The 11,435-nt window shown below is 41.9% G+C and overlaps 1 protein-coding gene across 1 annotated transcript; it reads right to left on the reverse strand.

The window, feature by feature from the left end:
• Nucleotides 1–269: 269 nt before the first annotated feature.
• On the reverse strand, nucleotides 270–8,835 carry LOC308113880 (E3 ubiquitin/ISG15 ligase TRIM25). Its single transcript, XM_080470419.1, has 4 exons — nucleotides 8,046–8,835; nucleotides 7,297–7,436; nucleotides 3,522–3,689; nucleotides 270–1,709 (listed from the first exon to the last, which is right to left on the reverse strand). Exons 1-4 carry the CDS (start codon nucleotides 8,676–8,678, stop codon nucleotides 1,001–1,003), a joined length of 1,650 nt encoding a protein of 549 aa, XP_080326545.1. The 5' UTR covers nucleotides 8,679–8,835; the 3' UTR covers nucleotides 270–1,000.
• Nucleotides 8,836–11,435: the final 2,600 nt, after the last annotated feature.

Here is an 11,435-nt window from a genome sequence, read left to right on the forward strand (position 1 = left end):
AGTAAAAAACCCATGGGCTTTTGTCTTAGTAACCGATTATTAAAACAAAGAATTGAATTTGATAATTGATAACCTGATTTATGAAATAATTAAATGCCTGCAGTCAGTTCGAAAAGGAGCGTCGTTTACTTTTACGGATTTATAAACAAACCTGGCAATCCGGGAGTCATCCTGAGACAGCCTTAAATGATGGCCTGCCAGAGCCAAACACACACACACACACACACACACACACACACACACACACACACACACACACACACACACACACAGATTAATGATGTAAGTTTATTTGTAGTTAGGGTTCACACATATACAGTACACAGAAAACAATTACACCATCTACACGATATTTTGATAGATATTCAAATAGAAGCATGATAAATGTTTCATTTATGGAATTACATTTTATAAGTTGACTTTAGCTGTTTTCAGGCAGCTGATCATCATATCCCAGAACTCTTTAAAATATTTGTACATTGAAAACTACAAGATTTGCAAGTCAGTTTAAAGATACACCATTATGTGGAATTATACAATCAAGTCTCTTGCAAACCGACCACAATTACTCATATTTCACCATTTCTACAGAGTGATTTAATAAAACAATATCACTTGCAATATTTGTTTTGTATTTTCAAGATCAATGCATCAACAAGGTGGACCGACTGGAATCAGGAGATGTTTGGCCTTAGTGGTCCAAATGGTCCAAACACTAGTAATCCTTAAAAAATAACACCCGTCCCAACAACTATTCAGAGTAACAACCCTTATCTATATTTCTTTCAATTCACAATGATGGTTTAAAATAAATCATGTTATGCACAAATTGGTCACAAAAAGGTTGAACTGTTGTATATAATTAGGTATATTTAGCATAGGATAAACAAAAGGCTGATTTCAAAAGCCTAAACCTAATTTTTGATGCTATTTTAAAGAAAGAATGAAGGTAAAACGTAAGTTCAAGGCTAATGCCATTGCAAGCAAAATAGAATAGTGTTTAAATGCCACTGTGCAGAGTGATCCAGGACTCTGGTGTGTTTGAATGAATACTGAACACGGGGTACACAGGCTCCTTGAACACGGCCCTGAATGTGTGGAGGTGCTCCCTGCGCTCTTTCACGCTGTGGAACGCCAGCGTCCCGCCTTCATAGTCGAGCGCCACCTCGATCTTGATTGGCTGACTGATCACTTCCCCCAGAGCCACGTTACAGGAGGACTGGCACACCGTCAGCTTGCCATTTTTCCACTGCATCCTCCAGGAAACGGAGTTGTGGCCCAGGCGGCTGTGGTCGCCGCGGCGGGGGATGCTCTTGTAACACACACCGAGCGACCACATGGTTTGAGGCCCCACTTCGACCAGCCAGACATGCTGGCCGCTCTGGAAGCTCTGGCTGCACAGGACCTGAGGTGCGCTCGTGAATCGCTCCGAGTTCTCCACGTACACCTGCTTGACTGAGCTGTATTTGATGGTGCGCCGGTCATTGGACACCAGCAGTGATGGGTGGGCAGTGGAGACATTGAAGGTGAGCTCCAGGGGGTTGAGGAGGATGTGAAGAGATTCTATGAGGCGGGTCATTTCACAGCGGAAGTCTTGGGTTTTGAGTCCCACCTGGAGATGCTTGGTGTTTACCAAAGCCTTTGAGGGGACCGTGGAGGGAATAGTGAGCGTGACGACGTCTCTCAGCTTTTGTTCAATCCGTATAAACCTGGAGACACAAAGAGGTTCTTCACTTTTTATTTGCGTCTCGAAATATAAAACATAAAGAACACACATACATGCATGGCATACATCATTTATAAATCCAAGAGTGACGGATAATATGGAATCACAGGAGTGCCAAAATTAAAAGGAAATAAATGGAAATATAAAGAGAATCAATAATACAAAAAATATACAAAGGTAGTCATATTCTTTTTCTATCTTGTCTTTGCTTATTCCATTTTTTCAATGCTTTCTCCTGTTTTGTCTTTGTCTTTTCCATTCGCTTTTTGTCATTGCATTAAAGTTCAGTCACCCTGAACAGAGAGACCCGCCCACAGCCCTTGCTGATTTGCATTGTATTGCTTTTGTCTTTTCCAGACGGCTTGACTCATCGAGTAAATGCAATGACAAAAAGCAAATGGAAAAGACAAAGACAAAACAGGAGAAGCATTGACAAAATGGAATATGCAAAGACAAGATAGAAAAAGAATATGACTACTTTTGTATATTTTTGGGATTATTGATTCTCTTTATATTCCCACATTTATTTCCTTTTAATTTTGGCACGCCTGTAATTCCATAGGATAACAGTGTGCTGAAACCACGTCAGTGGCAGCGATTAAATAGAATTGTAAAATAAATTTAAATCCGTCGACCCAAGCAGCCAATCAATTCTAAAATTGTAAATCATTAAAGGGCCTTCGGTGCATACTATAAATTCCTGCCTACCTGTGAGAAGCCACATAATATTGATTTAGATGTGACTCCTCCTACCCTGTCTTGAATTCAGAAGGGAAATTGCTTTAGGGCAAAGGAGTGTTTGTATTTCTTTCATACGAGGAAGCCAATCACCAAAAAGAAATGGAACTCAGCATCACGCAGGAGACGGGAGCTTTCGGAAAGGATGGCATTAGCCTTCCTATAATTTTCCTGTGTTCCAGGTGGGGTTTTTTTGTTTTGTTTTTTTACAAAGGGGCCATTGAAGATACTAGAAAACATTTAAAGCAGTATATTATATGGTTTTAATAGGCAACCAATATACTCTGAGTCAGGCAGTTCTTTCATTTGCAAGTTTTGTCTGTTATTGGAAAAATTCAAATATAATCCTTCCAGCCATTGACTTCTGTATTTGAGTATTTTAATCCCCTAAAAACCATCTCTACTGTCTACATCAGGCCACGTTTACACGTGGCCGGGTTTTTGTAAAAAAAGATATTTCCCCCACTATGCTTACAAAAAAATCTTAATTGACATGGAAGCATAGACACCTTGTTCAGGGCTGCAATGAGCATGGCAAACCTGTAGGGGGCAGTGTAATGAGAAGCATGAAGCCATAACAGCCCATCAGAATCCTGGAAAAGCTCCGCCTATCCCCACCTTTAGATGCAAACAGAATTTTTCTACATCTTCAATGTGGCCAGAGTTCTCACGACCATGACTCATAGCTGCATTTAAGGCCCAAATGCAGAGAAATATTACAGTTTTTTAAATACCTGGATACGTGGCCTGAGTCTGCCTTGATCAACCCCCGATTTAGCCATGATGTTAGCTTCACCAGCTAACACAGTAAAAATAGGTGAAGCAAAGTATACAAGTAGGATTTATTTACAGCGGGGAAAAAAAACAAGGCTTCAACAACAAAAAAAGGAAAGCAGCCATATTGCATGCAAAATTTGATGCCAATTTTTTCTTTGATTAATTTTTGAATGGCGTCACATAGGCCAGGCAGAGACAACCAAAGGGGTTGCACATGGCCTCCAGACCACACAAAGCAAAAAGAGTTTGTGAATTACTCGACTACAGTTTCATGTCATACCTTTGAATGAAGGCACTTGTGTCCATCTCTTTCAGGGTCTGTGCAGCACTCCTGTGAGCCTCCATCAGCTGCTGCTGTTGCTCCTCCAGCGCCGTCACACTGAGCTGCCAGCTTTTCCTGCGCTGCCCTCGCTCCTCCTCCAAAAGCACGCTCAGACGCTCTTTGTATCTGAAAACCATGATTAAAAGAGGGTTCACTGACTTACTGGTCTTGTTTTTATCTTCTGCCTAGACCAGCATCTCGTTTAGCCTCGTCTCGTTTCACTCCCTGACACCATTGTTTGGTAAAGGAAGTAATGAGGCCACACGTTATGGAGGCCAGATGGATATGCGGTCAAGAGGGCCCTTGAGGGGAACCCACAGGGGAATCACACAAGGGAGACCCCGACAAACTTGGAGACGCACAAGAACGTCTGAGTCGGAGAAGGGATTGCTTACGTGGCGCGAAGCAAAAGAAACTCCACAAAGTAGAGTCAGATGGCAAGTGCTTGTGGGAATGAAGAAAACAAAGAGGAATAAGTAAGGAAGTGATTTGTATGACATTGTTGTTGAGTATCTTGCTGTTTTGCTTTCTTACAAGCAAGTATTTTACAGAGAAAGGTCAGACAAAATCAAAGCATACGGCGAGTTTCAGTTCTTTGGGTGTGCCATTGTGGATGTCATTTTATATCATATACGCTTCAATTCATTGCTACCGCCTTTTGTTTCAGGTTTCTCGTCCTATCCACCCACTGCCTGACCTTGTTTGCTGGTTGCTCCTCCTTGATTACCGTCAACTCTGTGTCACTACTCTTCACTCATTGTGTGCATGTAAGCAAAGTGTTATCCTTGCCGGTTTTTCCCTTCTACCACCTGTTTTGTACGAATCGTCCTGTCTTCTGAGTTCAGCCTTGTTCTCGACCGTGCTTTGTCCTCCCTGGGTTCAATTCTTTAATATGTTTGCCTGATGTTTTGGATCCTTGTGTACCATACCTTGCCCACTTATTCTGTAATGGACCCTTTTCACATCTGGTTCTCTCTGAGTTTTTGCTTTTAACACATTCTGCACTACATCTTATTGATGTCAGAATTCATAGGAGAATGGTTTCGGATGACAGAAGGGAACAAGAACTCAAGACATGCAGAAGATCATTCCAATTCAAGCCGACTTTATCAGATAGTCTGCGGATAGAACAAGCAGATATGGTATGCTGGCAAACATGAGTCTCGGTTTACTTGCAGTTGGACTCTGGTGCAGTTCATTCACAGTCTTGGAAATGCCTCCGGACTACCTGGGAGGACAAGTACGGGAAGTGAACCCAGGACAGTGATATTGAGCATTTGAGCAGGAAAAACTAAGCTGGTCCATAGAAGCTCAGGAATACAAAGAGAAAATAAGAAAATGTTTCTTGGGCAGTAATGACAAGGCGAAGACACTTATCAATATATGGTAAGATGACTGTATATTGCTGTTCCGTGTGGCTACCCACAAGGCTAATTATGTTTTTAAATTGTACCTTTGTTTGCTGGCCTGGGTTTTTTTTCGGAAGGAGTGTAAAGCGAGCAGATTTTCATTTTTTGTTGTCAATAAATGAGCTGGATTCTCTTCTTCCCCGTGCTTTTTAAATTCCTTTTCAGCATTTGTCCAGGAGGACAGCTTTTATAACTGCATGACCTTGTCGCAGCAGTTTGGTTCACTGCGGAAATTCCAGGGAGGAAGTGCACCAAAGCAAATGAAAGTGTGAAGGCATTCCCAGCCCAATCGAATCAAGTCCCTGGTGTGAAGGTACCATTACATTATAGTACAACAACACATAGAGTAGATGATTCACAGCACCAGAAAACCAAAGATGGTTCACTCCAGACAGCTAAAAACTGTAGCAACGGCTCCTACAGGATAAATATCAGCCTGCCTGACTGGTACAAGATTGAGATCATGAGGCCAGATTTAGATAAAAACAGCATAACATCCTGCATCAACATTACAGGCTGTTGCTGGTGGTGTGATATTTTGCTAGTAATTTTCATGGCACAATTTGTGCCCATTGGAATGCTTCAGCCTGCCAACTACTGGTGTGAACAATACGCTTCTAGGAAGTGGGTACAGTCATCTAATGAGTTCTTCCAACAAGCGAATCAGCCATGTCTAGAAGCACCGATTCGAGTAGGGCGGGTCAAAGTTACACATATCATTTAGTATTTCTAAGGTATATTCTGAATAAATATTGAATATGTATGAGCTTGTCATTATTGTTATCAAAGCAGTTAGCTTAGCATGGTAGTTCCGGGCTCTGCTGTGCCGAAACACTGTACCACAGAGGTCTGAGCGATAAAAACGTATACCAGAAACCGTCATGTTCTGTCTATGGTTTGTTTAGACCTCTCCAGTCCTTGATGTGCTTATTTTTCATTGTCTTGTGTTTGCACACTTTCACAAATTATACTCACTGAAACAGAATCTTTGTTTTTGTTTTTTGGGTTTTTTTTTTACAATCAAACAATGCTTAACGCTTAAAAAAAAAATTGACAAACAACTGTCCGAATCGTAGTGTTTCCTCAAAAATTATGAACAGCCAGTGTTACTGTCAAACAAAAGGTTTACCAGAAATCTAAAAATGCAGACAGACGAGATGCACTGTTGAGAACTGTGGGTGTGCTGTGGTTTGACTTTCATTTTCGTCACTTCATGAGTCTGTTTTTCATGCCTCTACAAAAGCCTGTTGTCACCCAGATGGCACAGGATTCACACAGGGAGAGCACCATCGAGAAACCCTGTATTAAATCTCTTAGTAAGAGCATTACGCAATTCAACGGTCTTACATAACCTAGGAATTGTTTTGTAATATTTCTGGTACTTGTATGTCATTATAACTGCCATTCACTTCATGGCAGTTTTGTGAGACTGCAGCCAACGTTGGGAGCAAACGTGTATGTATGGTAAAATATTTCCATCCAGCATCCATTCATTACTTCACTCATCTTATATTTTCTTGGGCTGGATCCCTTCCCAGCTCACACTGAAAAGACAAGATACGCTCTGAGGAGGTGGCCAGTCCATGGCCCACATGCACGTACACCTATGCTCAAGTTCATGAGCAGGTCTTTGGAGGAAAGCCGTATTACTTGGACTGAAACAATCTCAGACCCAACGTATCATTTTAGCGTTATTCTTGCAGAAAAGTTTCGCGTTTACATGGCAACATTTAGAAAATGATGCCCGTTTTATACAGAAAGGACAGATACACTGAAAAAGATGTGGTCAGCATGTTGGGCTATGAGTGGGTGCTATAAACATTAACAATGGCAATTACATGAACATTCAGATGGACAGACGACGAAGTTGGATTAGGCCGCCATTGCTGTCCTACTGCTCGCACATGTGCAGAAGACCTATTTTCTACGGCCGTGGTGCACAGTAATAGCATTTCCAGGGTCTGCGAGGAGACTGAGCCCCGAGCATTTTCAAAAAGTTGCTTGGAGCATTTTTGAAACCTTCTACCTCTCTAAAAGTTGCGTATTCAGTGGCTCCGAGCACCGTTGTTGTGAAAACAGCCCTCCAACAAATGCAAAGAAAGTTTTCTCTTCACTTGAAAACGCTGTCGTGTAAACAGGGCCTCAGATTGTAATTGATGTCTGTGATAGAAGAGTCCCTGCTCTATTTCAGTGTCTTCTTAAATTATACAAAGAGTTGAGTTTTTGGAGAACTGGTACTTTGGTTCAGACCCTTCCTGTGAACGCTGCCTGAGAAAATAATGTTTCATGGCGTCTGAAAGGTGGTGTCACATGTAGATTGTTACCTTTCCACTACTGCAGCCATGCTGTCCATGAGCATGACAGCCCTGTTGACCAGCTTGTCTTCCACTGCCTCAGAAGCTCCCTGCTCCTCCGCCGTCCTCTGCAGGAGGTTCTCTGTCAGGTGAAGCCTGCTGGAAACCACCTGTAAACAGCATTCCTTCAATCTTTTGTCTTTACCACAAAAGAATTTCATCATGGATTCTCTTCTTAGCAGCTTCTGGCCAACATGCAATGGCTGAACCTTTTCCATGTGTCTGAATGAATTAAACTCATAGGGAGACTTTGGGCAGTTGTAATCTGCACTAAAACTCCTAAATTGGAATCAACCACCTGGGATAAAGAGCTTTCACGCAATATGTGAGGCGTGAGTAAACTGTTCCTGTCAGTCATTGCATGTGTTAAAGACAATTGGCAGGGAGCCAGATTGCTGTCAACGACTTAATTCAAAGCTGGTGCTTCAGGTTTGTATTCTTCATAAACACTTTTGTAATATTCTTTTTTCTTTCCCTTTGGATGATTCCTTCCGATATTTTGATAAAATTGTGGTATTTTCCTGGTACGTCAAATTGTATGCTTGACTTTCAGGAAACCGATTGAATTCAGTTCTTGTCAATGTTTTCAATGTTACATGGAACTATAACCTATCAAATACTATTACCCCACAAAATCCTTTGGTTCTCCGTATTCTCTGTATAGCGAGTTAATGTTCAAGTGAGGAGCAAACAAACACAATGGCTCAAAACAGCACTACCTTGTTGCAGTTCTCCAGAGCTCGTCTCATCTCCTCTTCGGCCACACTGAAGGTGAGAACGTCATGGTTCTTGTGGAGGCCCGCCACAAAACATGAAGAACACAGGGAGGTCATGTCGTTTGAGCAGAAGTACTCGAGGGGCCGCCTATGGACGAGGCAGCAGTCGACCCCCGGCTCGTCGTCTGGCCCCACCACCCTGTGGGACCTGAACGTCTCCTTCTCCAGATGCTTCTGAAGGTGCCTCAAGCAGAGCGAGGCGTCGCAGTTCAGGCAGGTCTTCACCGCAGGAGTCTGGTTGTCTATGCAGTGGTCGCAGAGTTTCCCCGTCGACGCACCCGGCTCGCTGTCGCTGGCCCGCCGGTCCTGCAGTGGCACGGCGGCTTGGTAACTCTGAATGATGCCGGAGAGTTTGAAGTTGTTCTGCAGGGAACCCACACCCTGGTACTCAGTGCGGCACTCCGGGCAGCGTGGGAGCACATTGCTGTTCACCCCCGTGAAGTCGGTGGACTTGTAGATGCAAGCTCGACAGTAGTTGTGCCCACAGGGGAGAACCACCGGATCGGAGTAGAGCTGGAGGCAGATGGGACAGGTCAGCTCGTAGTTGAGCAGGTCCTCTGGTCTCGACAAAGACATGACAGAAGGTGATGAGATCAATGGCTTCTCTTCTTCTTTGTAATTTCTCTCGTCCTGCTTTTTCTTAATAAAAGTTGCCTGGCATCCCGCTGCCTCTCGTGCGCTCCTCTCCTCGACGGAACCTCCAGGTGAGTCTGCAGTGGCAGCAGGTATGTGTTCCTGTACGCACCAAACCGGAGTGACGGGAGGAGGTGCATCCACAAACATGCACAGGACAACATTCCTCTCACAGAGGCCCGGTTGTCTGTGCTGATGGGAATTAGTGCCAGCATAGGGGCTGCTGTTGATTGTAAAAATATGCAAGTTCTCAAAGCAAACCGACAAGCAGGTCAAAGTTCTTCTTCACTGAAAACCATTGTTTTTAGGTCATGTGTAAATGCAGCATGCGATAAAAAAAAAAAAAAAGTTGCACAAGTTAAGTTAGTATTACTTTTTCTTAGATTTTACTGTCAATCAGCTCAAAAAAATCACTTTATATGAGTGCATTGTGGTCAACTTGTGCAATTCAACTAGACAATTTCATTCAGGGCAACAAAATCCGTTGTCGATGTCAATAGTTCTCCTGCACACGCTTGAGTAGATGGACAATATCAACAATGGAGTGTCATAACTTCCAGTCCATATTCTCCTGAGCTTTCTTAGTTTGATACGACTAAATGAAATTGCAAAAATTATGCGTTTTCACTTAAAACCATGTGGATGTAAATGGGGCTCTATAGTGACTATATTGCAGTGGTTTTCACGGAGTGAGGCAGGCCTACCCTAGGAGGGCGCCAGTGAACTTCAACATGAAACATCCAGGGGTCAAATTGGTGAACAATGATATTTTTCTTTACATGTTTTGATAATTTTGTGAATAAGTCATAATAACAAGAAATAAATAGTGGTCGTCTTTGATTCTTTGTGGTAAATTGTTGATATTTGCGGTTACATTTGGTGTGTTTACATTGATTTTTTTTTTGTCCCTTTCTGGTAATTTTCTATCTCTGTTTGGTATTTCTATGCGATCCCAGCGTGTTTTCACATTTTAGTGTGTCTCATTGACATTTAAGTGATGATTTTGAATAAAAAATTTTTATTGTCTTTTTTCTTTTTTACTTTTGCTACTTTGTGTGCCGTCAAGTTCATCTGTCCCTTTTCCAATCATGCTGTTACTTTGTGATCATTTTCCATCTTTGTGGTTGATTAATGTTTATTCGTGGTTATTCTCTGTGTTCACATGATTGTTTGTATTTCATTGCGTATCCATTCTGTTACTTTATTTGGTAGCTTTGCTTTCAGTTTATCTGACTTTTTTGTGGTCATTGACTGCCTTTTCCTTTTTCTCTGTGGTGATTTAGCATTTTCTTGTCGTCATCTGTGGTAATTTTTTTGTCTCTTTGAGACTTTTTAATGTCTTGTTTATGTTTTGTATGTTATATTTTGCATGTTATGTTTATTTAATATACTTGTCAGATTTTGGTACTCTGTATCTTTGGGCCTGTGCTGCATAGGCTGAACAGTAATGTTTTTATGACTCCCATGTACAGTAAATGAAGGTTGCTGAATCAAACACACAGTAAAGCTCTGAAGTCTGCTGTTGTCTTCAACCAGTGAAGGAGGAAACTTCTCCACCTCTTTAAGTCTGTTTACGGTTTATCGAGGCAACTCGTGTGTCCTCTCAATTTGGACGTCAAGGTCAACTAGGAAGCAAAGAACAAGTGCAAAAATAATACAATCAATAGCATGTCAGTGAAGGTGAATAACCTTGTGTAAAAGTAGCCACCCAGTCATTTGAAAGTGGTGACTAACACTGTTTCCAAAATAACCAATACCTGCAGGTGCCGTATCCTGTGTCCTTGTTTCACAGCATGTGGGCCCACATGAGGCATTTGTCATTGTGAAATTTGAAGAGTTTCTACGACTGTAATATTAATGATGGTATCGATCCTGAATTAAAATGTATATATATATATATATATACAGAGAGAGAGAGAGCGAGAGAGAGAGAGAGAGAGAGAGAGAGAGAGAGAGAGAGAATGTGTCTCTTAAAGCAAGCAACTGAACTATAGTCTCACTATAATAAATGAAAACCCACATCTACTTTCCACACATCTACTTTCCATACGGTCTTTTGTACTTAAGTGCATGTAATTATGGTATAGTTGTGTCATTTTTCCATGTGAACCTGCTGAATGTGAATGTTATTTTTCCCAATCATCTCTTATTCATTCTTTATTCCAGGAAAACGCACAAAACGTTCATGTTTGTGTTCAATAAACAAGCAGGCCGTGGTATTTCAGACGTGTCTTACAGCTGGCGCCCCCTGGTGACCACATACGGAACAGCACTGCACAGCTGTCTGATCCAAATGAATTATAGTGATTAAAATTTTAGTCACAGCAAAATCGTTACACAGCTTTGACGTTCACAAATCAGCACTTGAACACCAATGTCTCTTTAAGAACTCCTTTTCACTGAGAACAGGATGATGATCGGTAACTGTGCTGGACAAGGCGCTCACAGACACAAATATAATACACTGAAAAAACCCATGAGGGTAACACCCTTAAAATAAAGCAGAGAAGTGCATGCACTGTGCAAACAACTTTAAAATCGGTTCATTGGGTGAATCTATGAAAACATACATTGCCACTGGTGGTTCATTGGGCTGGGCTTTCACTCAAAGTATGTGACCAGGTTCAAATCCATGTGTCGACAGGCTTTCAACAAGCTGAAGCTTGAAAAACAAAACACTTCAGCTAAAAGGATATGAGA

Source organism: Lipophrys pholis (assembly GCF_963383615.2).
Source record: "Lipophrys pholis genome assembly, chromosome: 8".
Taxonomy (NCBI): Eukaryota; Metazoa; Chordata; class Actinopteri; order Blenniiformes; family Blenniidae; genus Lipophrys; species Lipophrys pholis.